Source organism: Thermothelomyces thermophilus, chromosome 3, assembly GCF_000226095.1.
Source record: "Thermothelomyces thermophilus ATCC 42464 chromosome 3, complete sequence".
NCBI classification, from domain to species: Eukaryota; Fungi; Ascomycota; class Sordariomycetes; order Sordariales; family Chaetomiaceae; genus Thermothelomyces; species Thermothelomyces thermophilus.
Window position 1 is genome coordinate 1,178,386 of NC_016474.1, and position 26,432 is coordinate 1,204,817.

The window sequence follows — 26,432 nt, forward strand, 5'->3', positions numbered from 1 at the left end:
AGAGCTTCGTGCATTGCGTGTCTTGAAACTCGACGGGAAGATTCCAAAGGGAATGTACTCCCAGCCCCGGAAGTCAAGGTCAACATGGCGACATCAACACGCCAGCGCTTGAACGATCCCTCGTCGCTATGGCAAGGCGAGGGCTCAGGTAGGAGGGGTCAATCCCACAGGCCCCTCAAGAAGGAGTATCTCGCTTAGAATACCTCTTCGAGCTGAATCAGCTCGCCCACCCCTGCTCGATAACAACGAACCAACCACAAACGCTACCGCGCGGCTACGCACAGCTGGGACGTCCAACATGTATGAATGTACGGATGTATGTACGGATGTATGTACATACGAAGTATATATCATATGGGGGTTACTACCCAAAATCTTCGAGCCCTACCGACATCTGCTTAACATTCAGGAGTACCCAGTTACCGACAGTATCATTAGCTGAGAGACATCGGATATCCCGCTACTCACTTCCCCTCGTTGGCCAGATAATACCTTGGAAAAGGCCGTGAAGCCCGAGGCTGCTGACGGTGTTTCTCCTCACCTCCGTCTTATCGGCATACGACCAAAGGTCCGACATTGAAACCCCCTGGCGTCGAGAGGAGACCGACAATTGCCATGTTGCAGATTAGAAAGGCTCAGACGGTTCCGATCCCGGTGGGACGCAGCGAGAGACGCCAAATAGAAGCACTGCCCACGTTCGCTCCTGGCACGCTAATCTTTCTCAATCATGACCCCGCGAGCGAAGGACGTCTGTCAGCGTCTGCAACAAGTCTTGTTGTTCAGGAAACACGTGCCCGTTCTAGCTCAACAGGCAGGGCACTTCCCGAATCGGCTTCTCTCAGGGAACCTTACGACAAAGAACACCGCGAGAGCCGTTCGAGCCCTCCCACCAAGTCAAGCGACCGGGATCTGGCCTCCGAATCGACCCCCAGCGAAGACACTCTCGGCGAACAACGTAGTAAGACGCTGGAAGAGTCAGGGCCGAAACCCGTACTGGTAAACGCGAGAAAACAAGACACAGAGGAGTTGGGATCCGGGGTGGATAACCCGATATTGATACCTTCGGGCGTAAACCCGGGCCCGCCCAAGGAGTCAGAGCCGAAATCATCAGTAGTTAATAAGGGTTCCATCTCGGATGCAACTCAACAGCTCGTAGACGATACAAGGTATGTAAGTACATACAACTCGTTCAGGTTTTCATCCAATAAAGACGAATAGACCTGAATCACTAACTATCAACTGCTAGTGTGGATATCTGGTTTGGCGACATCGAAAAAATCAATGAAGAGATCCTCGAACCCTACAGACGACAGGCCTGCAAGAGGGTCAAAGTAGGCATCCTGGACACGGGCATTGACATGAAGAACACGGCATTTCACAAAGCGGAGGTCCGGCAGCGCATTAAGAAGCGCGTCGATTTCTGCGACCCTAACGGCAAAGGAACTGGGAGAGACAAGTGCGGCCATGGCACGCATTGCGCCGCTCTCATAAACCGAATCGCCCCTGCAGCCGATATTTACGTCGGGCGGGTGGCGATTGACTTTGACTCGGGTGTGGATGAGAACGTCGTAGCAAAGGTAATAAGCCAGAGAGAGAATTGTCAGCCATGTCCCATGGAGCTTAAGTAATTATTGGGCCTTAATGTGCTGACTATTAGTACCTTAATATGTCATTCCCCAACAGGCCATCACTATCGCTCTTGGCTCCAGGGGCCCTGGCGACGCCTCCAACAACTGGGACGTCGACATCCTCTCCCTCTCGCTTGGTTTCCAGCACTATAGCGAGGCTATCGACACAGCTCTCCGAACGTCGACCCGCAAGGGCAAGATCGTTCTCGCCGCTGCATCCAACAACGGCACCCTGCGTGCCATGGCCTACCCGGCCTGGGATCCCGACGTCATCCCCATCAACTCGGCCAACGCGAGGGGCCGACCATCCGACTTCAACCCGCCCGCGGTGCCGGGCAGGACGCTGACAATCTTGGGCGAGAATGTGCCCTCGGCCTGGATCACAACTACTCCGACGGCGACGACAACCGCATCGACGACAGACATGAGCGGTCCAGACGACGCCGGCGCTCCAGAAGCTGCAGCGGCGGCAGTAGACCTCGCGGCAACGAGGCGCATGTCGGGTACCTCGGTGGCGACGCCGATTGCCGCCGGCCTCGTGGCACTTCTGTTTGAGTTCGCCATGGTCGAGGTGCCAAACGACCCGGTGACCCAGGCGACGCTCAATGACGTGCTCCCCAATATCAAGCGCCAGACGGGTCTGAATGCGCTGCTGATGGGCAAGGCCGCGAGGACAGGTGATTTCCACAACATTGTGCCGATGAACCTCCTCAACCCGAACCTGACATTGGGCGAAAACGCCGCCGTGATCAAAGGGGTCTTAGCAAGATGGTTCGGGTTTAGACGCCCCATCAAAGGAACTGACGGCGTATAGGATAAGGTGAGCCAACATGACTACAGTCGCCATTCATCGTGAGTGCCTGCACAGCCCTGGGCATGAAACTGTGCTGCTTACAATATCAAATTACAGTGCAGTTGGTGATTGCGACAGAGGCGAACGTCCCATTCCCCCAGTACCTTAGTCAGTCAGTTTCTTGGCTGATAGAATTGTGATGAAACACAAGGATTGGATAAAGATAGGATTCTACATTCCCACAGGGGGGGCATAACAAACTAGGAGACTCAGGGGTAATCAAGACTCAAAGCGCTTGTTCCCTTGTCTCACATCAGCCAACCCTAAATCGTCTCGAGAAGAGTTACACGAGGACATCGTAGCCACTGGGATTGAACTGGTCAGGAAATATCCAAAAAGAGAATAACGTTAAGCACAGTATCTTTATTATCTATGTAGGTCATCATCCTGCAAAAAACATTGTTGGTAAACCATAACTAACAAGACAAAAATCCCTTGCATATATACAGACACCCAATACAGCATAGCAAAAACCAAAATGCCTTATGTACACCCATGAAAAGCCAGCCAGACTCTGAGAAAGGAAGCACACATGCATACCTACAAATGAAAAAGTCAAGTTTCCCCACTACCATTCCACACCTTAAGTTCCTCCACATTAACCCAGGCCATTCGCCATTCAGGGCCTCGGGCCGTTCAACGCCTTAGGAAACCTCCACTTCTGGCCCTTCCTATCAGTCAGATTCACCCCCTTCATGTACTCGACCACCTCGTCCGGCATGCCCGCCGCCTTGGCCTCGGCAATCCACTCGGCGTCGGGCGTGACCGTGACGGTCCTGCGGAGCTGCTTGGTGAGGTACGGCGCCAGGCCGTGCACGTCGACCGTGTCCTCCGGGCGGCCGTTGTGGTTTCGGTACTGCACCAGCTGGCCGGACGATTGTTGCGGCGTAGTAGTAGTAGTAGTAGTGGTAGTAGTGGTGGTAGCGCCCGAAGAGAGCACGGCCGAGAGGATGCCGCCCGCGACGTCCTCGACGGGGACGAACTGGAAGGTGCCCTCGAGCGCCGACATGGACGGGACGGTGGCCATCTGGCGCGAGTAGTGCAGGATGTTGGACATGACGTCCAGGTGCGGCGCGTTCTCCCCGACGATGGCCGTGGGCCGGTGGATGGTGACGGGGAGCCCCGTCACGGCGCTGGCGCGCTCCAGGTACAGCTCGCTGGCCCACTTGGAGAGCACGTAGCCCTCCGGGGAGCTGGTGGGCGGGAAGGCGCCGAGAGACTCCTCGTAGAGGTCGTGGCCGAGCATCGTGGCGATGCCGGCGGTCGAGATGTAGTGCAGGTGGCGGACGTTGCCGTGCTGGAGCGCGAGCTTGACAATGTCCTTGGTCGACTCGAGGTTGGTGCGGCGGACGCTGCCGTAGGCCTTGAGGAAGGACACGTCGGCGCCGTTGTGGATGACGGCGTGCGATGTTTTGAAGACCTCGGTCGCGGCGGTGTCGGTCAGGCCCAGTTGAGGCTTTGACAGGTCGCCAGGGTGAATGACCAGCTTCGGGGACGAAACTTGGGCCAGCTTGCTCTGACTACGAACCGCCAGCGCATGGACCGTCTTGACCTCCGGCAGCCGCACGAGCTGCCGAACAAGTTCAAGTCCGAGGAACCCGGAAGCACCGGTCAGAGCGATGACGAGGCCGCTCTTGGGCATCGGCGACGCGGGAGCGCGCAGGTGGGACAATGCAGGCTGTAGCTTGATCTCACGGGGCCAGTCGATGCCAGAAGTTGCCGACGCGTTGTTGCGGTCCTTTCCGTCCAGCAGCGAAGCCATCTGCGCCAGCGTGTTGCGCTGGAAAAGCTGAGTAAGGGGCACATCCAGGCCGTACTGCTTTCTGAGGTCGCCTTGCACACGGATCAGCAGCAGAGAGTTACCACCGACGAGGAAGAAGTCAGAGTTCGGGCCGAGGGTGTGTGCGTGTACCGACTCCCCCAGGACATTGAGCCATAGGTCTTTCATCTTGTTCAGGTTCTCGTTGCCGCCGAGGTCGACGGCGGCCGCCGCCCCAACCGGTGTTTCTGTCGCTTTCCCGAGCGCCCTGGTTAGCGGCAATTTAGCTACCGCCTTCCTGTCAACCTTGCCATGGTGGGTGAGCGGCAGGGAAGTAACGGCCACAATCACAGCCGGCCGCATGTAGTCCGGTACGCGAAGCTCCGCAACTACCTTGTCAAGGAAGGTCTCTTGCTCGGCGGGAGTGGCGTAGCGCGCCCGTCCTTCCTCGCTCAGAACAACGTGCGCCGCCAGGAAGTCAGCGCTCGAGTTATTCGGCTCCGGCTTGCGCACGTGAACGACCGCGTCGCTGACGAGCCCCTTGGCTGTCGACAGGAGCTGTGCCTCAATGTCCAGCATGTCGATGCGCAGACCACGAAGCTTGACCTGGGTGTCGCCATTGATCCGCGCCTGGAGGATGAACTGGCCGTCAGATTCACGAAGGTAGCCGCTGTCGCCGCTGTGATGGACCAGCTTCCAGCCTTGCTTCACAAATTCTGCCGGGGCGAGATCGTCCTCGGGGAATCTCTCGGCAGTCAGCTCAGGGTTACCAACATAGCCATCGGCAATTCCAGCTCCGGCAAAGAGCAGCTGGCCAGGGATACCGGCAGGAACCGGATGGCCTTGTGCGTCAACAACCCGGGCGGTGTAGTTGGGCATGACCCGACCGATAGGAACGGGCATGTCGCTAGCAGAAAAGCTGCGATACAAGACCTCGTAGGCGTTGGGTATCATGGTTTCAGTTGGGCCGTAGATGTTGATGGCGCGCAAGTCAGGCTTGTCCAGAAGCCTGAGATGGTTGATGAGGTTCTGACTGTACGGCTCGCCCCCAGAGCAATGCCATGTCCACGCAGACGACCGCAGCGCAGCCAGGTCACCGCCCTGGAGCCAAGCAACGGACTCGCTCGGGACTGCGAATGTAAAAGTGACCTTCTTCGAGACGATCAGGTCGGTCAACGCCCGTGGATCCCTGCGAGCTTCTGGCCCAGCAACGACCACTGTACCCTTGGTGGCAAGGGCGATAATGGCACCCCACCAAGAGACATCGAAGCTGAGAGGAGTCTGTTGAAGAACCGTCTGTGGCGACATGGGCCAACGATGGAGGAAACTGCGAGCCGCGTTCACCACAACGCGATGGGCAATCGAAATACCCTGAAACGGCGTGGTATCATTAATTAGCAGACGCGGTGCGGTGTCATCACAGCTAATTAATGGCCAACATACCTTGGGAACACCAGTCGACCCACTGGTGTAGATGATCATAGCTTCATCACTTGGCTTGTGGTTCGAAACGAAAGAGGTTGCGGCGAGGCGGTTGAACGGCAGCGTGGACACGTTGATCACCTTGACTGTGTCGTCGAGAGCCAACTGCGAAACGAGCGGCACGGTGGGGTCATGGACCAGGACAGCAGCCAGCTTTGCCTCTTTTGCGACGTCGGCAAGACGGCGCACACCCTGGGTGGTTTCCAGGGGGACGTATGTTTTCTCCGCCCGCCAGACACCGAGCATGGAGCAGACCCAGTCAACGTCAGGCTCTTGGAACACTCCAATCCTGGAACGAGCGGGTAGTCCTAGGTTTACTAGGCTTTGGCCGATGGCAACGGATCTCAACTTGAGGTCAGACCAAGAAAGCGAGTTTCCTTGGCTATCTCGTAGAGCAACCGCACCGGGCTGCTGCGCTGCAGTCTCGTCTACCTCGGTCAAGATGGTCGGGTGCTGAAGGTCAAGAAATTCGCCTATCAAGGAATCAGCGTCGATGATCCGAGCCTCCTAACCAAAATCGACAAAACTCACCCTTGCCAAGTTGCAAAGCCCTGTTCACTTCGCCGGCGTCGAACATCTGAGGCTGCCCTGCAGCCAGTTCGGTGTCCTTAGTGAATGCATCCAAGAGAGTCGTGTAACATCCCATGATGGTCTGCGACTCCTCCGGTGTGTAGAGGGCCTCCTGGGTGAGTAGCTTCAACGAGGCTTCTCCGGTGGGGGTATCAATCATCTCAATCATGACATCGTACGGCGTCTTGCTGACGATGTATCGCTTGCCTTCCAGATGACCTTTTCCGAACGGCAGCTTCTCCGTGACATAGCGATAGTCGATGAAGGCCTGGAAGAGGGGGCTGTGGGTCGAACTTCGTTGCACCCCGACCTTCTCCATGATGACATCGAAGGGCACCGCCGAGTTGGCCAAGCCATGCAGGACCTTGTTCTTGGTCGCCTTGACCAACGAGGAGAATGGCAGGTTGAGATCAGTTGGCAACCTCAGGGGAATCAGGTTGAGGAAGTTTCCAATGCTGTCTGTCGCGCCGACATCAGCGCGGTTCGCGTCGGCGATACCGATGCAAATGTCATCGGTGGCAGCCAGACGAGCCAGGGTGATTTGCAGAATCGTCGTGTAGATGTGGAAAGGCGTGACCTTGAGCTTGCGGCAGGCCGACTTGACTTGACGGGCAACCGAGGCCGACACTCTCGTCTCAATACTCCGGTTTTCGTACGTTGTCAGGTTAGGGCGCGGCCGAGAGGTATTCGGAGACACGTTGAGAATGGGGAGCGGATCTGGAAGTCTCGCAAACTCGTTCGACCAGTAGGCGATCAGAGAATCCCAATTGCCCTTGCTGAGTTGTTCAACTTGATACTTGGAAAAGTCCGAGTACTGCATCCGCGGAGGCGAGAGTTTTTGGCCCGCGTAGATCTTGATCATGTCCGCGACAAAGACGACAAAACTCGACGAGTCCATGTTGATGTGGTGGTATCCGACGAGCAAATGATGGTGTGTTCGCGAAGTCGAGACCAACATGGCCCTCATGGTCTCGCCCTTGCTCAGGTCATAGACGGTATTGTGCACCTCCTGGAAGAGCCGATCGATGTCGGAGACGGAAGCACTCACGGTCTCCAAACGCAAGGGGCTTTCCTTCAAAATGGCTTGCATCGGCTGATCGTCTTCGTGGAAAAAGCACGTCCTCAGCGCCTCGTGGCGGGCTCCAACCATCTCCACTGCGCGGCTCAGGGCCCGTACGTCGATTTCCGACTGGATCTCGACATCGCAAGAGATATTGAACGCGGTTGGGTCCTGGACAATTTGCGTCATGACCCAGAACCGAGATTGACCAAAGGACATCGGCAGCACCTTCTCAATGGCGGGGCTCTGGGAGATTGTCAGTGATGGCGACAGTGAGACTGGTTGCGAAGAGGGCGGCGCAACCAGACTAGTACTCTCGGTTGGGTCTGCAACAGAAGAGGCAGGTGATGACGACCCAGTCGGCGTCGGTGCCTCGGTTTCACTTGCGCTAGACGGCACGGAAGGAAGGGTGGGACTGCCATTCGGCTTGGTGGTGGTGGCCACCGGCGGCGCGGCAGGGGGAACTGAAGCGGCGACAGGCTTGGGATGCTCCTCCTTTGCCTTTGGTGCCGTAAGGCTCTCTTCCGTGATGGCGTCCTTGCCGTTCGGGTCCAGGTTAGGCACGTATTCGGCAGGAAGGTTTTCGACAGCATAGTCAACGAGCCCCTGGACGGGTGTGTCGGAGAGAATCTTCAGGACTGGAATGTCGACTCCAAGTTCACTACGCATCCACGTGCGCAGCTCAACCGCAAGAAGGGAGTCGAGGCCGAGGGCGCTCGTGCCCTGCTGGAGGAGGGCGTCGGGGTTGTTGACAAGTTCGTCGCTGAGACTCAAGATGTTCTGAAGCTTGTTCAAAACGGCAACTGGGAGGTGGTTATACATGGTTAGTGTTTGGGGGGGGTCTCTCCAAATGCGCTGGCTGACTTGACACTCACCTCGAAGAACCCTGCCGACGTCGCCCGGCGATCTTGCTCTCTTCAGGAGGTCCTCCAGCGACTCCACTTGAGCTGAGCCTTCCGAGGAGGCGCCCGAGGCTCCGTCAGTGTTGAGTAGCAGGTGCGAGAATCTGGCGTTGTCGACCCAGGTGGGTTGGAATTTGCCCTTCTTGGGGTGCACGGTCAGGCCCGTGATGAGCTCCTCGGGCTCTCGAGAATCGACCCGGCCCATCAAAATGCCGTTGGTGAATGTTGCTAGGAAGTCTCTCCCGGACATCTTGCGGTATCCGTGGCTGACCAGGAGGTTCATGACGTTCTCGGAGACATCGCGAGCCATAAGTCCGACACCTGCAATAGGGCCGATGTCGATGACACTTGCATTGAGACCACGAGCGCGGCGCTGCGATGCCAAGCCGAGCATGTAGATGTTGGCCGTGTCGTAATTGCTCTGGCCGGCCCGCCCCAGGACGATGGAGATGGACGAGAAGCCGATGAAAAAGTCGAGCGGGTCATCGTAGAAGATCTGGTCAAGGATGCGTGTGCCTTCGACCTTGGGTCTCAGCACCTTGTTCATGTCATCGAAAGTCATGTCTTCGAAAGACATGTCGTTCAGAACGTTGGCGCCGTTTGCCACACCGGCGATTGGCGGCCAAGAAGACCGCAGGTCTGCGATAAGGCTCCGGACATCGTTCTCATCGGTAATGTCGCTATTTTTCAAAATGATTAATTTAATCGGGACCGCTCTGTTGATAGGGAAACTCTAATTAGGCAGTGGTGGACTTACTTTTTAACGGCCTTGATCTGGACACCCTTAGCTGCGTATTCGGCGATCAGATGCGGGTCGACACTAGGTCTCCGGCTGGTGAGGACGATGTATCGGGCGCCGAGGCTGACCATGTACTCGGCCAACGGCAGTCCGAGGCCACCGGCTCCAGCGAGGCCGAACAAGACATAAGTACGGTCTCCCCTGAAGATTGGAAGGGCGTCTGATGGCTTCACCGAGACCGAGACCGAGCTGCTGGCCGTCCAGTCGATCACGGAAGCGGCGCTTGACTGAGGATCGGCGACGTATGCATCGGCAGACACCGCGCCGCTCTTGGAGAGGTTTGTCGGTGCCAAGTGCACTGCTTCCTGGCAGAGCGCAGCGAGGGCAGTGGTGCTGAAGTTGCGAGCTTGGAAGGAACTGGCCTTCTCAAACCTCGCAGCATCGGGTAAGAGGGCTTTGATTTGGGCCACAAAGTTGCCGCGCCAAGAGGATGGCTTGGTGAAGTCGATGACGGAGGCGATGCGCGGTGGCAAGGCACGACGGATTGTGCGGCTGCTGGCATGAGCGCTGACGGAGACGCCCGGATAGGCGCGCTTGCTTGCCGGGCTTGTCGTCACCGAGGTAACGCTAAGCCTCTTCTCTCCGGCCAACTTGGCCACGGACTCGGCCAGGTCATCGTCGGGATCGACAAGGAGGGTAGTTCCGTCCACGGTGGCGGCCTCGCTGCAGATCAGTGATGCGAGGAGATGGGAGGTGATGGCCCGCAGACGGGAGGGAGCCTCATCCAAGGGATAGTTGTACGGGACCACGGACGAAGCCGGGACTTCGACGATGGAGGCGATGCTCTTGGCTAGCGCAACCACGGGCGCATCGGTGGCAGTATCGAGACCGATGAAGGGATACAGAGCCTGCGATGATGACGGCCTCAGCGGGACTGTGGCCGAATACAGAACGCGCACTCGCGTGACTTCCTCCCCATCGGTGCGGCGAGCCTCGGGTGCGAGAACGCGGATGAGAGCGCGATTCTGGCTGCCGTTATTATCATCATGGGATTCGACCACTTCGACAACCTCCTTGGCAGGGTCTGCTTCGGCGACGATCTGGCGACGAGACGAGTTGTAGCGGTCGTTAGTGGCCTGGTGGGGTACGATTCTAGGCACCCACTTGCGGCCCTCTGCATCGACCTCGAATTCCGGTTCTTTCACCCAAACAAAGTCGGCACTCTCGCGGGCCAACCGCCCCAGAATCTGCAACCGGAGCAATTCGTCAACCAACATGTGGGCATCGAGCCGCGCGTCGACAGCGAAGTCGATAAACTGCACATTGATTTTGGCATGGGCCTGCTCGACCATCATTGCACGACCGAGACCCAGCGACATGATGGCGTGCGGGTTATCGCGCCGCGCGCCGCGCGTTGCCCAAAGCACCGTTTGAGCAGTGGTCCAGAGCTTCTTCAATCCGTCGTGCGCTTCGGGAGTGTATCTCGTGAACACGGGTTCGTCAAGATCTGCGAGATACAGGACGGTTGGACGAGCGGACAAGTCCAGACTCGCCAGGTCTTGCGCCGCGGGCACCACGGTGATGCGCTCCGAGTGCAGCTCGAGGAGGCGCCTCATCTTCTCGGCAAGCCGGACCGAGACGAGCGACCGGCCGGAGACAATGACTAGCTCGTCGATGTGCGACAAGGCGGAGGCATCGTTCTTGGAGCTCGGCTCGAGAAGGAGATCGATGTGCTCGTTCGTCGCCCGCGACACCAAGACGCTGTATGGACGGGGCAGGACATCCAGCTCTGGCGTGCTAGTCTCGATGCCGCTGAACCCAGCCTGGACCAGAGCGGCGTGCCATTCGGCGGCGGACAAACGCTTTGTCGAGCCCCGTCCACGGTTCTTGGCTGGCCACCAGCCTTCCAAACCACCCATCATGGCGGGCAGGCGAACAGTCGCGCCCGAAGTGGCTTCGAGAAGTGCCAGATACCCACCGGGCTTCAGCAACTGGTGTAGGTTGCTCAGGTAGGCCTCGGGGTCTTGGGGCCAGGTGTGTAGCGCTAACACACCAATAACCAGGTCGTACGAGTGTGCTTGGAAGCCCTGCTCCGCGAGATCCGCGCCAAGCTCGAGAACTTGGAAAGACATGCGCCCTTGGTAATCCGGGAAGAGACTCTTGGCCGCCTCAACAGCATCTGGCGAGACGTCCGTGAACGTGTAATGGCTGAATGCGTGCGACGCCCTCTTCAGGATCTTCTTGGTCGCGTTCCCAGACCGACCACCCACTTCGAGGATACGCACATGAGGGTTGACGTGCGTTATCTGGCCGACTACTTCTGCCAAGAAGCCGGTGTACTCGCCTAGCCCAAGCGACTCCTCGTACCAGCGGTCCAGCAGGCCATCCTTGGTCATGTGTGTTAGGATGTCGCCCTGGCCTCGTACAGCATCCGCCAAGTGCTCGCCCACATTCCGCAGGAGCTGCACGTCGACTCGGTCGCCGAACGCATCCATCAGCGGTTCCAGAGTCTCAGCCGTGTCACGGAGCCATTCTTTCTTGAAGAAGCGCTGCCTACCGCCGCGCGCAAGTGCGACCGATTGCCGCGCGAACTCGAGCAGTTTCTTATGGTGCCATCGAGCCCCTGCCTCCTCGTCTGGCCGGATGCTCTCGGCGAGGTTGCGGAGGTAAAAGTGGGCCACCCGCTCCAGCAACCAGCCGAGTTCGTTATCCTCCTGGCTGGCTCTGTTGTCGCCAGCGGCGATCGCGCCATCGGGAGAAGCAGTGTTCCAAGTGTTGACATAGAACATCTGCGTATCCTGGGACTCGGTGGCAGGGGCAAAGGGAATGAGACGGATGTTTTCCACCTGGATCAAGCCTGTGCGGCCATCACCAGAGAATATGTCCACGTCGCCGGAGAGATCGATCTTGCCGCTAAGGCTCTCGGCCGCGTTGATGGCCGCATCAAAGCTGAGGTAATCGTCAGAGTTGGCACGGCACCGGGCAGCGTCGATTCGGATGCTCTTGATCGACACGGGCACGTGAAGTGACCAGATGCGGCCATCGCCCGGGTACGAATACGCCAGGAACATTGCCTGAAAAGCCGCGTCAAGGTATCCGGGGTGAACTAGCAGGTCCTTCTCAGATGGATGCATGCTAGCGGCGTCCACCTTCGAGATGCGCCCACGACCGAAATCGGACTTTCGCGTCATCGAGTGCAGAGCTCGGAAAGCGCCCGAGTACCCGTATCCCAGCTGCTTGAGTTCTGAGTAGAACAGCGAGTCGTCGACCTCGGTCATGGCTGCGGGGCCCGCCTCCTGGGCCGGTAGTGACTCCAGAGGCTCAGCGGCACCATCACCGGCAACTGTAACTTGCATCCGGCCTGACGCGTTCAGAGCGGCATCGGTCGACTCGGCTGTGGCCGTCACAGAACGCGCGAAGAAGCTTGTCTCGAACACGCGGTGGCCGTCGATCTCTGTGGCCTTGTCGATGTGCAATGAGAAGACCAGCTCAATACCAGCCTTGTCGCTCTCGAACGCGATCGCCTTGCCGATGTCAAGGTCCTTCAACTCGATCTTGGCAAGTGGCCCTGCGGCTGCTGCCTTCGCGAGCTGCTTGGCCGCCTCTGCTGCCAGCGCCACGTAGCCGGCGGCAGGGAAGACGGTTTGCCCCTGCAGCTGATGGCCGCTGATCCAGGGCAGATTGGAAAGTCGGAGCACGGTATGCCAGCTCAGATCCGTATCGTTCGAATCCGGGCTGAGTATTCCAAGCAGCGGATGGCCAGGCTCGGTTCGCAGACGAAGGGCTCGTGACCGGCGAGACTCGTTCCAGAATACCCGCTTGTTGTCCCAGGGGTAGGTAGGGAGATCCTTGATAATCGACGGTCTGGCACCCGACAGCCCGTGAGCGGTGATGTGGTACTTGTCCAGGTCCAACGCGCCGTCAGCCGCGTTGGCCCAGATCTGGCCGATCGCGTTGGCGAAGGCTTCACTGCTGTCGCTGTTTCTTGACAGGCAGCTGATATAAGCCGGGACTGACTTGGTAACGGCCTTCATCGTGTCCAACGCCGGCCCCTTCAGGGTGCCGTGCGGGCCAACCTCGATGGCGATGGTGTACTGTTCCTCAGCACAGGCGCTCTCCACGGCGGTGGAGAAGAGCACCGTCTGAGCCATGTTGCGTGCCCAGTACACACTGTCGAGTTCTTCATTCGCGTGACCGGTGAGGACGGCGCCGTCGTGCACCGACGAGTACCACTTGCAGCCATCCCTAGGTTTGTTGGCCGTGACTCCCGCTTTCCGAAGAGACGCAACATAGGGGTCGCTGCAAGGCCGCATGTGGTGGGAGTGATATGCCTTGTCGACCCGGAGGGCGCGAGCGAATTTACTCTCATCCTCAAATACCTCCTTGGCCTCCTCGATCGCATCAGCGTCGCCCGAGAGAGTGACGCTGGTTGGCGAGTTGCATGCCGCAATGCCGATGCGTCCTTCGAACCGCGGCAACGAGACAAAGTCCTCGGCATCCTCGGGACTGGTTCCCACAGCCAGCATGGCACCACGCTGCCCGTCCGGACCGCCGGCGAGTTTCGTGTGAACGCCGCGGTAGTACGCGGTCACAATGGCATCGCGGGCCGAGAGCACCCCGGCTGCGTACGCCGCGCCGATCTCTCCGGAGCTGTGGCCCACAACCGCCGAGAACTTGACATTGGCGGCGGTCAGAAGGTCCACGAGCAGGATTTGCAGTGCCGTGCACAACGGCTGGGCGTACTCTGCCAGGTGCAGTTTGGACTTGGAGCCCTCCGCCACGAGCTCTTCCCTCAGTGACCACGAGGGCCGGTCGGCCGCCGGGAGCGTCGCGAGAGCCAGCTCAAGCTCCTGAATGCGGGCCTGGGCGAACGGAGAGGCCTCGAGAAGCTGCTTGCCCATACCCGGCCACTGCGCTCCCTGGCCCGTGAAGATGCCCAGGATCTTCATGGGCCGGTTCGGCGGGCGGACGACTGCCTGGGTCTCCCACTCGGGCGACCCAACCGAGTCAAGCACGCGCTTTCTGAGACCCTCTACGTCCCTAGCCACATAGGCCACCCGGTACGGGAACGTGGAGCGACGGGAGTTGAGGGTGTAGGCCAGGTCACGGGCGCTGATGTTGGGTGACTGCCCGAGGAAGTCGGCGGTATTCCTCAGCGCCTGGCTCAGCGAGGCCTTGCTTGCTGCCGAGAAGGTGAAGGTCCACACGCGAGCAACGATGCCCATCTCGGCACGTGGTAGAGCCGTCGGGGGCTCGTACCTCTCAAGGATGGCGTGAGCGTTCGTACCGCCGAAGCCGAAGCTGTTGACACTCGCGCGCTTAGGCGCTCCCTCTGGCCACTCGCGCGCTTTGACGGGTACCTCGAGGCCCTTGTAAAACGGTTCGATGCGGGGGTTAAGCGTCTTGAACAGCAGGTTGGGAGGAATAAGACGGTTCTGCAACGCTAAAGAGGCCTTCATCAGGCCCGCGATGCCCGCGGTGCCTTCAGTATGGCCGATGATCGTCTTGACCGACCCGACGTACAACTTCTCCCCGGGTCCGAGACGGCTGCCGATGGCCCGGTGGATTGCCTCGGCCTCGAGAGGATCTCCCGTGGCCGTTCCGGTGCCGTGCGCCTCGAAGTACTGCGGCCTGTCAGAAGGCGAGCTCAAGTCCAGGCCGGCGCGACGGTATGTGTCTTCGATCAGCGCCACTTGCGCATCCGGGCTGGGAACCGTGATGCCGCCTGTACGGCCGTCTTGGTTGACGCCCGTCTCACGGATTATGCACTCGATCGGATCGCCATCCGCAATAGCATCGCTGAGCTTCTTCAGGACCACGGCGGCGACGCCGTCCCCACGCCCGTATCCGTCGGCCTCAGCGTCCCACATGTGGGAGCGGCCACGGGGCGAGAGCATGTGGAAGGTGCTCTCTGAGATGTAGGGCTCAGGGCCGAGGAGGAGGTTTGTTCCCGCAGCGACAGCCATCCGCGAATGACCAGCGCGGAGCTGTTGTACGCATTGGTGAACGGCGACGAGAGACGACGAGCACGCCGTGTCAATCGTCATACTCGGTCCGTGCCAGTCGAAGAAATAGGAGATACGGTTCGACACGATAGAACGGGCTGTTCCGGTCGCGTGATACTATTCAGAGCAAGAGTCAGCATCGGCAGGCACATGTCACTTGGGGAAAGGGAGGCAATGGCTTGTCAGACGTACAGTCGGCATCATGTCCAGCTCTCTCCCTTGGATGCTGCTGTATTCCTCTCCCATCAACCCGACGTAGACAGCGGTGTCGCTGCCCCTGAGGTCACCGATCCTCTGTCCGGCGGCTTCGAGAGCCTCGTAGACGGTCTCCATCAGCAGCCTCTGCTGGGGGTCGATTGCCGCGGCCTCATTGGCCGAGATGTTGAAGAAGTCGGCATCCCACGCGCGGACGTCCTCATCGAGCACGTACGAGTGCAGGACGTTGCTGTGACCGCTGGTGTCACCGACGGGATTGTAGAAGCCGTGGGGATCAAACCGCGAGCGAGGAATCTCAGACAGGACGTCCCGAGGCTTCGACAAGAGATCCCAGAGCTTTGATGGTGAGGATGCGCTGCCTGGGAATCGGCAGCCGGAGCCGATGATGGCAATTGGCTCGCTCTTTGCCTGAGCAGAAGACATTTTTGGTTTTTTTTCGTTGCTGTGAGAGAAGAATATTCTGCTCGTTCTGTTGGTGGCAAAGGGGAAGGAAGAGAAGGATGAAGGGGAGGCAACTTCAAGTGGTGCCAGTCACATCAACTCCAAAGTTGACTCCTAACGATACAAGACATGGACTACAACTAATACCGGTACGTAGGGCCGTATATAGGTCTCGAACTCGAGTATCCCGCAAACCCATGCCCTTTTGTTAATTACCCCCTTCACTTGCACAGGCGAGGGTATTCCCACGGCTCCTGTATCGGCTCCGTTCACCGTTGAAAGGTGACGGTGCCGAAGATTGGTGCCATCGATGCAATACCATGAGCGACTCCTCGATCGGACTCAGCCGATGGGAAAACGAGGCACCGGCGTGGGAGCTTCGGCGGAGTGGATCACCATCGGAGCATGGTGCCGGCGTGCTTTGCTTGGAACGGCAAGTGGGTCACCCGAACAGGAACCGGGTCTTGGCCATCGGCTCGGGGACCCTCTCTCTCTCCCCAGCCACGCGGGTCGATGGAACCTTAATCGCTTAACGTTATGGCGCTTACACAGTACGTTACCGGTCGCTTCCTCCCTCGATGGATTCGACCTGTACGGAGTACCTCACCGAAAGTCACCGAAACAAGGATCTGCATGCAAACTGTCAACGCCAAACCCGTCTTGACCTTTCGCAGCATTTCGCGTCCTTTCGTGGTAATTTTTTGCTTCATTTTTTGGGGGGGTCTTTTTTCTTTTGCACCAAGAGGAAACACACTGATTGACCTTCGTGTTGGGAGCAGACTCGGGATGACAAATAGTACTTAGATAGGTACCTTGGTTGAATCGCCTCATTAGCCGGGGGCTGAATCCATCAAGAAGTTCTATTCTGATAATAATTCGAATCCTGATAATTGACACGAGATAGTCCTGAAAATGGTGATCCAAGGTGATTTGACCCCTCGTATCCCGAAGCCTGCGACAGACAGGGTCACGATGAGAACTAACGACCGGGTGAAACAGCCAAGGCCGGCGACTGGGATAGGTTCGCAGAAACGTACAAGCAAATCACGGAGAGCACCAACATCAAGCCCGTCGGTGCCATCCTTGACCGCCTCAATGCTCTGTGGCCGTTCAAGGATGCGACCGGGTTCCTGGACAACGGCTGCGGGCCGGGAACCATCATGGCCAGGCTGATCGACGTGTACGGTACCAGCCTTCCCCCCTCGTGCTCCCTGCTATGCACCGACTACTCCCCCGCCATGATCAAGCAGGTGGAAGCGGCCCGGGAGAAGCAGGAGCCGGCTTCCCTCTGGGCCAGGGTCGATGCCCGGGTTCTAGATGCACTCGACCTGAGGGGCATCGGCGACAACTCGCTCAGTCATGTTGCCGCTGGACTGGTCAGTAATACCGCCCATGGGCAAAAGGCATGTTTTCAAGCACCCACCCTGCCGACGCTAACGTTACTAAGCTCTACAACTTGACTACGGACCCCCACAAGTGCCTGACCGAGTGCAGACGGGTGCTCCAACCGAACGGGGTCTTGGCCGCGTCGGCATGGGAGGGGAACGAGTGGCTCGAGATGATGCAGGTCCTCCCGATCATCAAACCGGAGCTCAAGAGCGCCGTGAAGGCGAAGTGGACCAGCGTCTCGGCTATGAAGGCCGACTTGGCGGCCGCGGGCTTCCGCGACGTGGAGGTCGAGTCGGTCCCGGTCCAGGTCCCCTTTGAGTCGCACGACTTGTTCGTCGACACCCTGCTGACCTACCAACCGCGCATGACGGCTTTGCTGAGGGACTTTACCGAGCAGGAAAAGGCCACCTTGAGGAAGCTCCTCATCGAAGAGATGAAAGTCTACTGTCCAACCGAGCCGGGGGCGTTGAACGGGGTGGTGCTCGTGGCAACGGGTTGTAAATAGGGGGAGTGGCCTGACATGCAGTTGGCTGCACTTAGAGATCGAAACATAAAACATAAACCGCAATATCCGGTCCCAGTCGGTCTGTTCAAGCTGTAGAGACGCCTCATGGATGGATATTTGAGAGCAATGCTAAACTACCTACTCTTCTTGGCGGTCAATGAGCTCCTTTTCGAGTAATTAGGAGACGTTCGAAAAACTGAGCATGATGATCACTGAAAAGCGCATTCACCATATTAGTCGGACCCCACATTCAGAACACCCCCTAGGTTATCCCAAATAATTATTTACTCCATCCGTGACTGTCAGGGTAATATGTAAGAATCTACCTGCATTCAAATAATCAACATCACAATAGTCAAAAGTGAGTAAAACTCCAGGAATATACTCCGCCTATCATGTGAACAGTTTAACAAAGATGCTAATTTAGGAACTAACCAGATTCTTAAATGAACGGCATGTAATACTATAATGGCGAGTTAGATAATTTAAAATGCGAATATAAGGTAGATCATTTAATATACTGTCTCTAGCTATATCTTGATGTAAATTCGATAAATATGTGCTGTTGGCTATGGGGTTGAAATATGTGAGGTCGAACGAGTATTATGTATGGGAAATGGTGTTAGAATAGGGGGTGCTCGGAATATCATAGGGGGAGAGCTTTGGTAGTGTTTAGGGACTCGTGATGAGCGAAAGGGGGAAAGCCGAAAGAGGTGAAACGCATCATTCCGTCCTACCAAGATGCGGCGCGGCAAATTCTCGGGACCGAGGAGTACCCCCCCACGCGATGGGGCAAAGATTCTCGCCTCATAGTTAGAGGTTCGAAACTTGTCAAAGCAGGGTGGCGGGTGCGATTTCCCACTCGGTCGCTAATTACTTGGACTATGGGATCTGACGCGCCGAAGCCAACCCCTGAGTTCGGTCGCCTTCCGGTCGCCTTCATGTCTAGGCACACCACCCCGATCTATACCGAGGCTAGTCTAAGTCTGACAGCGAGCACATTCGGGGCCTTTTACCGACTTCCACGCGGATGTCGTTGCCCACTACAACACGATGGAAAAGGATGCTTTACCATGTGATGGTTGGGGTGAACCCCCCTACGAGATTTAAACTCGAGCTACTAAACCCTCTGAGCGCAGCAGCCGTGGAGGCTCAAGGGCTAATTAAATAGTCTTCAGTGCTGTCAAGTGTAACGTACCTTTCACAAACAACCTAACCAAGACTTCCAAGTCAACATCATGCCTGTCCCGCTCCTTGACGCATCCCAAGTTCGGGCTGGCCCTGAGGCGCGAAAGAGCTTCCTCAGGGACCTGATCCAGAGTTTCCAGGACTATGGATTCGTCCGGCTCACGAACCATGGCATTCCTCCGGCGAGGGTGAAGGAAATGTTTGAGCTGGTACGTTTAACGGTGGCGTGGAATGCCGATAATTACATTTCGTGTATTTCAGCCCCGTGCTAACCACTCTGACAACCAGGCGGGTGAACTGTTCAGTCTCGACACCGAAACTAAACTCGGATTCGCCAACATTGCCGATGGCAGCCCCCAGCGCGGGTATAGCGCTATTGGCGTTGAGAAGACCGCTTCCTTGCACGGAAAGCTGATCGGCCGTAACGTGGATGAGAGGCTGACAGATGCTAGAGTACGTCCCTAAAACACTTGTTTTATTCTCAGTGAACATTCACCTCGCCGGCCGGCCAGAACGTCTTGGGATATTCCGCTGACATATCGGTGCCATAGGAGCACTTTGACTGCGGCTCCCCGCTTGATGAGGAGTACAGGAACCGGTGGCCCCAGTCCGAATCTCTTGGCTATTTCCGGAAGGAAATGGAAGCGTTCTACTTCGAGATGGAACAGGTAACTGCCGAGCTGCTCAGTTGGCTGGAAGAGGGACTGGGCGTGCCCCGGGGCACGTTCAACAATCTCGTCACGCACGAGAAGAACGCCAGCGAGCTCCGTCTGAACCACTACCCCCCCGTCCCGGCCTCGCAGCTCCTCAGCGGCCAGGTCTCGCGCATCTGGCCTCACTTCGACCTGGGCGTCATCACCCTGCTCTTCACCTCCGGGGTGGGCGGGCTCGAAGTGGAGGACAGGAAGGCGCCCGGACCGCAGACCTTCATCCCGGTCGAGGCCGAGACGCAGGACGAGCTCATCGTGAACATCAGCGAGACCCTCCAGCGCTGGACCGACGACAAGCTCCCGGCGGGCCTGCACCGCGTCTCGACTCCGAAGGAGCTCGAGGAGAGGATCAAGACCGACAGCAGCGTCGAGATCCCGCGGCGCTACAGCATCGCGTATCTGTGCAAGGCTGACCGCCACGCCTCCGTGGGCACCCTCCCGGCCTTCCAGACCGAGGAGAAGCCTCACTACCAGGAGATGACGGCGGCCGAGTATCACCGTCAGCGGCTCTTGACGGCCTACTAAGCCTTCGGCAGGAGAAGAAGTAAAACGGGGATAGTTTTGATTTGGCCTGGTAGATTAAGGCATGTGTAGGGTAGGCTGCTTTCGGTAGATAGTTTTCAGTTATCAATGACAAAATTGTGAATTCAAAGACAACATAAATTAGTGCAGTGACTGCATAATTACATGCCTTTTCTCTGGTTTTTCCTTCCCTTAGTCAATAATAACATCGTCTCTGTTTCTGCTCGTTGGGCAGCCGTATGAGTGCATAAATTAATTAGTGGTAGATAGCCGCGTTTCATGATACAATAATTAATAATTAGTAGCTAATTACTTTGGCGACTGACTTCGCCCCCGAATGACACGATTTGCACCTCTAAATATCACATTGCTCCCCTGATCTTATGCTAGTTGTCATCATGATTGATTAATTAATACAGGTTTTCAAGTGTACTGGAAATAAAGGTTGTACCGTTATTAGTTACGTTAATGTTTTTTATATTTAATTAAACAATAATAATAATTAGTACTGTTTTCAATCCATGCAATAGACTATTTCATGAACAGATTTTCGATGTCGTCGCCTGAAGCGCCTTTACCACGGTCTCCTTTGCCTCGCCTCGTTCTAAGGTTGCCAACCCTCTCGCAGTTGCGCCGCCGGGAGTTGTGACCCTTGCAGTGACGGCAGCCGGGTCTTGACCAGAGACTACCAATTCCGCTGCGCCTGCCATGGTGAGAGCCGCCAGGTGTGTCGCTTTGCTCCTCTCGATCCCCTGTGCTACGGCAGCATCCACCATTGCCTCGAGGAACCAAGAGAAAAACGCGGTGCCCGAAGCGCACAACGCCGTGGCGGCAGGCATTTGGTTCGTGCTGACAGGGACAGGGGTTCCGATCCGCCTTAGGACCTCGTGCCCTAGTTCTAGCACTTCACCCGGTATGGAAGCGGACTGACCACCGACGACGGTAACGGACTTCTGTCGGGCCGCTGCTACGTTTGGGATTGCCTGGAGGATGTGGCAGGGACGGAGGCCGGGAGACTCACTCCTCCTCGGGTTTCCATACAAGCCCTCCTCGAGCTTTGCCACGGACACGCCGCCGAGCATGCTTACCAGCAGCTTTCCGGAGAGCGCTTCCCGCATGCCCGGCATGCCGAGGACCTCGGCTCCTTGGTGAGGGTGACACGAGAGGATGACGACATCGGCTCTGCGTGCGGCCCCGACGTTGTCGCCGACGACGAACTCGACGGAACAAGCTCGGTCGCCGACGTCGTCCGTTAACACCGTTTCCGAAAGACTCTGCATCTTGTCCCGGGTGCGAACGGACACGATGATCCGCTCAAGTGTGTGCCGGTTATCCTGTGCCGGCTCGGTTCCGTGACCGGCCTGTGTTGCCGTCGGCAGCGGCGCCAACAGCCCCTGCAGGACGGCGGTCCCGAGTTTACCTGGGATGAATTTTTTTCAATCTCAGGCCTCGGACAGTGGGGGATGATGCCGTGACTCTGGAGTCCGGAGTTCTAAACCAAAGCGAGACTCACTTACCACATCCAATGATGGTCAAGGTAAACCCGGACGGCGACGGGGAATTGCTGACGCTGATGACGCCGGCAGGTGTTCGGCCATCGTCCACGGAGCCCATGTTGCGCCGTGAATTGTTGAGGAGCTGTCTTGAGCCGAAAGCGGCGGGGATTGTCAGGGTCTCACGGATCGGGATTTCTCTCCACCGGGCCGGTCAAAGGAGCGATAATTAACGATGAGGCGGTAGTGTAAATGGTTGTACATACCCTGCGCGAGTTCCCGTCAAGCGCGCGGTTATAATTAAGGCGCGGCGGAGAAAGTGACCGAGTTGCCGAATTGGGTAGGGAGTTTGCCGAATTAATACGGAGTAGGGGGTCCACGATTCCTGGTGTTGCGTTGATTTTCGGTTCGGCTCCACGCGCCGAAACGAAGGCTGGGCTGAGAGCAGGGAGTCTATGCTTACACTTCGCCTTTGCATGGGCAGTAATTATCAGACAACTAATGGATATCTAATTATCTTTTGTTTCTAGCCAGATGCTTTGGCTGTAACTAGCCAATCACTCGACCTCTCGTCACAAAGAAGTCCTTTCTGTTTATGCCCCCCAAATTTCTAAAGGCAGCTTGAGCGGCCACAACAACGAATTAATTAGAAGAACTTGTCAACACAACACCAGGTCAGGGGCTGCTATCTCAGATCTTCCGCAGAAAAACACAATGGCTCGGATAAACCGCCAGACGGCTTACCAAAAAGCCGACGAGATCGAGTTCTCCACTTCTTCCGCAGATCCGCTCGCGGCATGGAGGATCTCGGGAATCAAGGGTCCCGTCTGGGAGCAGTGGTACTTTGATAGCGTCGCGGACGACGGGAAGTCGAGCGTCGTTCTCACGATCGCACGGGATGCGAGCTACGCACTACTCGGGCGCGGCACGCTGCGCGTCGAGCTCGACGTGACCTTCGACGACGGCTCGCACTACAACAACGTGGACTGGATAAGCGAGGCCATCGTCGAGGACAGGAGCGGCCCCAAGAACACCGGCACCGTCGACGGCTCGTGGACGGCGCCCAACAAGGCGTACCGATACCAGATCGCCGCCGACGGCAGCGCCGCCAAGGTCGAGATCGCCACGCCCGAGGTCCAGGGTCACTTCACCCTGGCGGCCTTGTCTCCACCCCTCTACCCCGAGGGTGAGACACAGGAGGAGCTCAAGGCGTCCGGCAAGACGGCCACGACGGAGCTGCTGCCCAAGATCCACCTGGTCCAGGTCATGCCCACCGCGACGTTCGAGGCGGATCTGGTGGTCAGAGACCGCCTGGTGCGATTCCGCGGCATCGGCGGCCACATGCACGCGTGGGCGGCCGGGTCGTGGTTCGACACGACGCTCGGCTGGCGCGTGACGCGCGGGGTGGCCGGCCCGTACAGCGTCACGCTGATGGAGTACACCGACATGGACGGCGTCGTGCACTCGAGCGGCTTCGTCGCCAGGGACGGCAAGAAGCTCTTCGGCGCCAAGGAGGTGTACGCGACGCCGCGGTCGTCCTCGGCCCTGCAGCGCGCGCTGCGCTACACGGGCGCCGGCAAGGACGAGAGGAAGCCCAAGCACACGGTCCGGTGGACGCCGACGTACAACACCGGCTTCGCCGGCCGGTTCGGGGACTCGAGCACCGGCGCCATCCTCAGATTTGCCGCCGCCGAGGGCGAGGAGTACCAGTTCGAGCTCGTCCACCGCCGCAAGGCCTTCGAGTATCTGTTCGGGAGCAGTGACACCGGTCTGACCGCCTTCCTGGGCGAGATCAAGGGAGGGAAGGTTGGAGAGGAGGTATACAGAGGTGTGCAGTTCTCCGACGTCTGCGTATTACCCCGTGAGTAATTATCCCAGTCCGGCTCTGCTCTCCTCCGCCGAATGTCTACTAATTAACATTCTGGTTTGCAGAGGGTATCACCAAGGTTTATTTCTTCATCTGCATGCTGATCGCCGTGCTCACATTCGGTTACATCAATATCCTAGAGACAAACACCTAAAGAAACAGGGGGTTATTAGATGTGACAAGTATTAAATTACTCCGTAGCACACTCTACGATCACTTTTAATGACTGTTCGAAGGAATTGGGTTTGTCTGGATGTGGAGTTGCTGGCATCAAATTGAGCACTAGGTATACGGATACTAACGCAGATGAATTTAATCTCCGTCGTGATTTCTGGATCCCACCTTTACAAGTTCTGAAGTTGGCATGCTGGTTCTCCTATTCAAGTGAATTGATTTTATGTCTGTGATTACTGTAAACAAGCGTACCTTGAAGATACAGAAATTCTAAATATATTTACCTGATTAATAATATCGGCAGTCTATTTACTAGTAGGATAATTACACGTTCAAGAGTCGAAGAAAACTAGACTTTCTATCAATGACTCTAATTAGTAAACACTCCTTGACATATTACCTATCTTGGTATCTCTTGGCATCTTTTTTCGATGGAGGGATTTTCCAGTGATCAATATCTCTACGTATATTACTTAAGGCATATTATTAATCGGGTAGTATAGTTAGAATCCACTGATCCTGAACCACATAGATATAATTATACGTGCAGTGCGCGTGTGTAGAGGGTGGGAAAGTGCTGTGTACTGAATATTTCTCAATTCCGAGCTAGGTCCGTATCTTGGAGTGTGTGCAGGCCCCAAAAATGCAAAGAGGACAAGGCGCTTGGCGGCCACAGATCTGCGATCTACGCCAATCGCCGCCGGTACGGGCCGGCCGAATACGCCGAAGTGGCCATTTTACCTGGGCCGAAGCGATGCAACCGAAATCTGCTAGCTTCGCGAAGTCCACTCCGACGAATCCCAAATTACCCAAGGTAGGTAGTTAAGTAATTAATGACATAATATTTAACATGTTGAAGACAACGCTCACTGCACACATGCCCACATTCGGAGTCAAAAGTAACGGCATAGAGCCAAGTATTCTCTGTTATTGTTGTTAATGGTGCAATAGGAAACTTTGAGATTCCTTTTTCCAAAGTTTCATTTTAAAGCGAGGAAAGCTGACATTCGAATCAACGAAGATGGAGCGAATCCCAGATACCATGACTGCTGTTGTGTTTGACGGGCCACACAACATCTCCGTCCAACAACGCCCAACACCAAAAAGTACCCCAACCATTTCTGACTCGATCTCGATCATCTTTCTACTCCTGGGCTAGACTACTGACATCCCGTAGTCCAGGATGACGGAGACATCATTGTCAAGGTGCAAGCCGCTGGGCTTTGTGGTTCGTACGTATACCATCACTACCGTACACTACCGTACCTTACTTTACATTAATAACCATCTCAATCCTGAGGAATGTCAGCACTTTCTAATCCGCCCACAGGGATCTTCACCTTCTTCGTGGCCTAGAGAAGACCAAAACAACGGGCTTTATCATGGGCCACGAGTTTTCGGGAACGGTAGTGGCAGCAGGAAGTGGTGTCAAGACTGTGAGCGTTGGCGACAAGATCGTCTCACCGTTCACGGTATCATGGTGAGTTGACAAATGAGATTGCCTAATAATACCTGAGTTCTCCAAGCTCGCTGACTTCCTTGACAAATCAGCGGAGCGTGTTTCTACTGCAAAAACGGCTTCTCGTCCCGGTGCGTGCATTGCTTGGTCTTCGGCACCGAAGGGCTGGCGGGCGCCCAAGCCCAGTTCGTTCGCGTGCCGCGGGCGGACGGCACCGTGATGAAGGCGCCCCCCGAAATCAGCGACGACGCCCTCGTCCTCATGGCCGACGTCTTCCCCACCGGATTCTTCGGCGCCAAAAACGCGTTCGCCGGGCTGCCGCGGACCCAGCGCCCCTCCGACGCGGTAGCCGTCGTCATCGGCTGCGGACCGGTGGGACTCAGCGCCATCGTCTCGGCGCTCGAGTACAAGCCCAGGCACCTCTTTGCCATCGACGCCGTGGAGAGCCGCCTCCGGGTGGCCAAGTATCTGGGGGCGGAGCCTCTCAATGTCGCGGACGGTCAGGAGAACATTGTGAAGAGGATCGGGGAGCTAACGGAGGGGAGGGGGGCCGACGTCGTCGTGGAGGCGGTCGGCCTCAGTCCTGCTCTGAGAACGGCCTACGACATTGTCCGGCCATTTGGAAGCATTAGCAGTATCGGAGTCCACAATTCATCGGTACGCGAGAAGCGGGTCGAAGAGAGCGACTCCTCGTAATATGGATTTGATGACTGACATGCGGTTACTTATATAATTAATAGATGCCATTTACGGCAACGGAAGGATACGAGTAAGTGTTAATTAACACCACCACACCACCACGGGATCTCTTCCACCTGACGAGTATAATTACTGACACTTGCTCCAGCAAAAACGTGAAGATCCAGATGGGCAGGTGCCCAGTCCGGTCAATCTTCCCAGAGGCGCTGCCGGTGTTGGCCAAGGCTCAACACCGTTTTGGGTAAGCCAACTTCGATGTTGCCTCCCTTAGGTACACATGATCTCCACGTAATTAGTTCTCACACCACTTCTAGGTTCATGTTTGAAAAACTCGTACCCCTGTCAGAGGCGGTGGAAAGCTATGCACTCTTTAGCGAGATGCAGGTTCAGAAAGTAATCTTCAAGCCGTGGCAGCGCTTCGAGAGGGAGAATCGTAATACCCGTTTGTGAATGGGCGGCGGCGTTCTGGTGGTGGTAAGCTGTAATTAAGGGTTCAAGTAACATTTGGTTGTCGGCACGTCTCGAATTACTAGACAAAAACAAAAGTGTGCAGAGTGCAGATCTATCTTGTTGTCAGATTCAGGACTTCCACAAGCGTTTCCGAACCTGTTGTCACTTTGCATCGGTACCAATACACCGTCTTGCGCCATGTCCTTGGACTATTCATCTCTCCAGCTCCGTGACTCGGAAGTAATTAAGACGTGCCTATTGTGACACTTAAGGCTCAGAACATTTTTGGGGGGGGGGGGGGAGGGGTTAAGAGAACAAGGC

At 56.7% G+C, this 26,432-nt stretch overlaps 7 protein-coding genes across 7 annotated transcripts; 5 read left to right on the forward strand and 2 right to left on the reverse strand.

The window, feature by feature from the left end:
• Positions 1-389: 389 nt before the first annotated feature.
• On the forward strand, positions 390-2,900 carry MYCTH_2303695 (uncharacterized protein). Its single transcript, XM_003662677.1, has 4 exons — positions 390-1,166; positions 1,247-1,577; positions 1,684-2,448; positions 2,539-2,900. The coding sequence occupies exons 1-3, from the start codon at positions 616-618 to the stop codon at positions 2,440-2,442; spliced, it is 1,641 nt and encodes a 546-aa protein (XP_003662725.1). The 5' UTR covers positions 390-615; the 3' UTR covers positions 2,443-2,448; positions 2,539-2,900.
• Positions 2,901-3,439: 539 nt separating this feature from the next.
• On the reverse strand, positions 3,440-15,637 carry MYCTH_68164 (polyketide synthetase; the record flags this gene model as incomplete). The annotated part of the gene is made up of 6 exons (XM_003662678.1): positions 3,440-5,611; positions 5,684-6,195; positions 6,254-8,155; positions 8,228-8,934; positions 9,012-15,115; positions 15,191-15,637. Coding segments are annotated over 6 exons (11,844 nt in total), but the record flags the coding sequence as incomplete, so codon positions are not given.
• A 1,019-nt stretch (positions 15,638-16,656) lies between these two features.
• On the forward strand, positions 16,657-17,549 carry MYCTH_50128 (methyltransferase-like protein; the record flags this gene model as incomplete). The annotated part of the gene is made up of 2 exons (XM_003662679.1): positions 16,657-17,031; positions 17,103-17,549. Coding segments are annotated over 2 exons (822 nt in total), but the record flags the coding sequence as incomplete, so codon positions are not given.
• Positions 17,550-18,721: 1,172 nt separating this feature from the next.
• On the forward strand, positions 18,722-19,972 carry MYCTH_115957 (2OG-Fe(II) oxygenase-like protein; the record flags this gene model as incomplete). Its single annotated transcript, XM_003662680.1, has 3 exons — positions 18,722-18,946; positions 19,026-19,190; positions 19,289-19,972. The coding sequence occupies exons 1-3, from the start codon at positions 18,788-18,790 to the stop codon at positions 19,970-19,972; spliced, it is 1,008 nt and encodes a 335-aa protein (XP_003662728.1). The 5' UTR covers positions 18,722-18,787.
• Positions 19,973-20,477: 505 nt separating this feature from the next.
• Positions 20,478-21,487, reverse strand: MYCTH_2303701 (uncharacterized protein). The gene has a single exon (XM_003662681.1). It carries the CDS (start codon positions 21,247-21,249, stop codon positions 20,506-20,508), a length of 744 nt encoding a protein of 247 aa, XP_003662729.1. The 5' UTR covers positions 21,250-21,487; the 3' UTR covers positions 20,478-20,505.
• A 467-nt stretch (positions 21,488-21,954) lies between these two features.
• MYCTH_2303702 (uncharacterized protein) lies at positions 21,955-23,700 on the forward strand. The gene is made up of 2 exons (XM_003662682.1): positions 21,955-23,323; positions 23,395-23,700. The coding sequence occupies exons 1-2, from the start codon at positions 22,177-22,179 to the stop codon at positions 23,481-23,483; spliced, it is 1,236 nt and encodes a 411-aa protein (XP_003662730.1). The 5' UTR covers positions 21,955-22,176; the 3' UTR covers positions 23,484-23,700.
• A 758-nt stretch (positions 23,701-24,458) lies between these two features.
• MYCTH_2138881 (uncharacterized protein) lies at positions 24,459-26,219 on the forward strand. The gene is made up of 7 exons (XM_003662683.1): positions 24,459-24,609; positions 24,681-24,735; positions 24,834-24,983; positions 25,055-25,619; positions 25,703-25,731; positions 25,810-25,902; positions 25,976-26,219. Exons 1-7 carry the CDS (start codon positions 24,525-24,527, stop codon positions 26,109-26,111), a joined length of 1,113 nt encoding a protein of 370 aa, XP_003662731.1. The 5' UTR covers positions 24,459-24,524; the 3' UTR covers positions 26,112-26,219.
• The last annotated feature ends 213 nt before the right edge of the window (positions 26,220-26,432 follow it).

What these genes read in the sequence shown, in the direction of transcription:
- MYCTH_2303695 (XM_003662677.1), top strand. Translation starts at nt 616, where the DNA reads ATGTTGCAGATTAGAAAGGCTCAGACGGTTCCGATCCCGGTGGGACGC. An exon ending in CAGCTCGTAGACGATACAAG is followed by an intron (nt 1,167 to 1,246) that starts GTATGTAAGTAC and finishes ATCAACTGCTAG; the next exon opens with TGTGGATATCTGGTTTGGCG. An exon ending in ATGAGAACGTCGTAGCAAAG is followed by an intron (nt 1,578 to 1,683) that starts GTAATAAGCCAG and finishes ATTCCCCAACAG; the next exon opens with GCCATCACTATCGCTCTTGG.
- MYCTH_2303701 (XM_003662681.1), bottom strand. Translation starts at nt 21,249, where the DNA reads ATGCAGAGTCTTTCGGAAACGGTGTTAACGGACGACGTCGGCGACCGA.
- MYCTH_2303702 (XM_003662682.1), top strand. Translation starts at nt 22,177, where the DNA reads ATGGCTCGGATAAACCGCCAGACGGCTTACCAAAAAGCCGACGAGATC. An exon ending in CGACGTCTGCGTATTACCCC is followed by an intron (nt 23,324 to 23,394) that starts GTGAGTAATTAT and finishes TCTGGTTTGCAG; the next exon opens with AGGGTATCACCAAGGTTTAT.
- MYCTH_2138881 (XM_003662683.1), top strand. Translation starts at nt 24,525, where the DNA reads ATGGAGCGAATCCCAGATACCATGACTGCTGTTGTGTTTGACGGGCCA. An exon ending in TCACCGTTCACGGTATCATG is followed by an intron (nt 24,984 to 25,054) that starts GTGAGTTGACAA and finishes TTGACAAATCAG; the next exon opens with CGGAGCGTGTTTCTACTGCA. An exon ending in TCGGAGTCCACAATTCATCG is followed by an intron (nt 25,620 to 25,702) that starts GTACGCGAGAAG and finishes TATAATTAATAG; the next exon opens with ATGCCATTTACGGCAACGGA.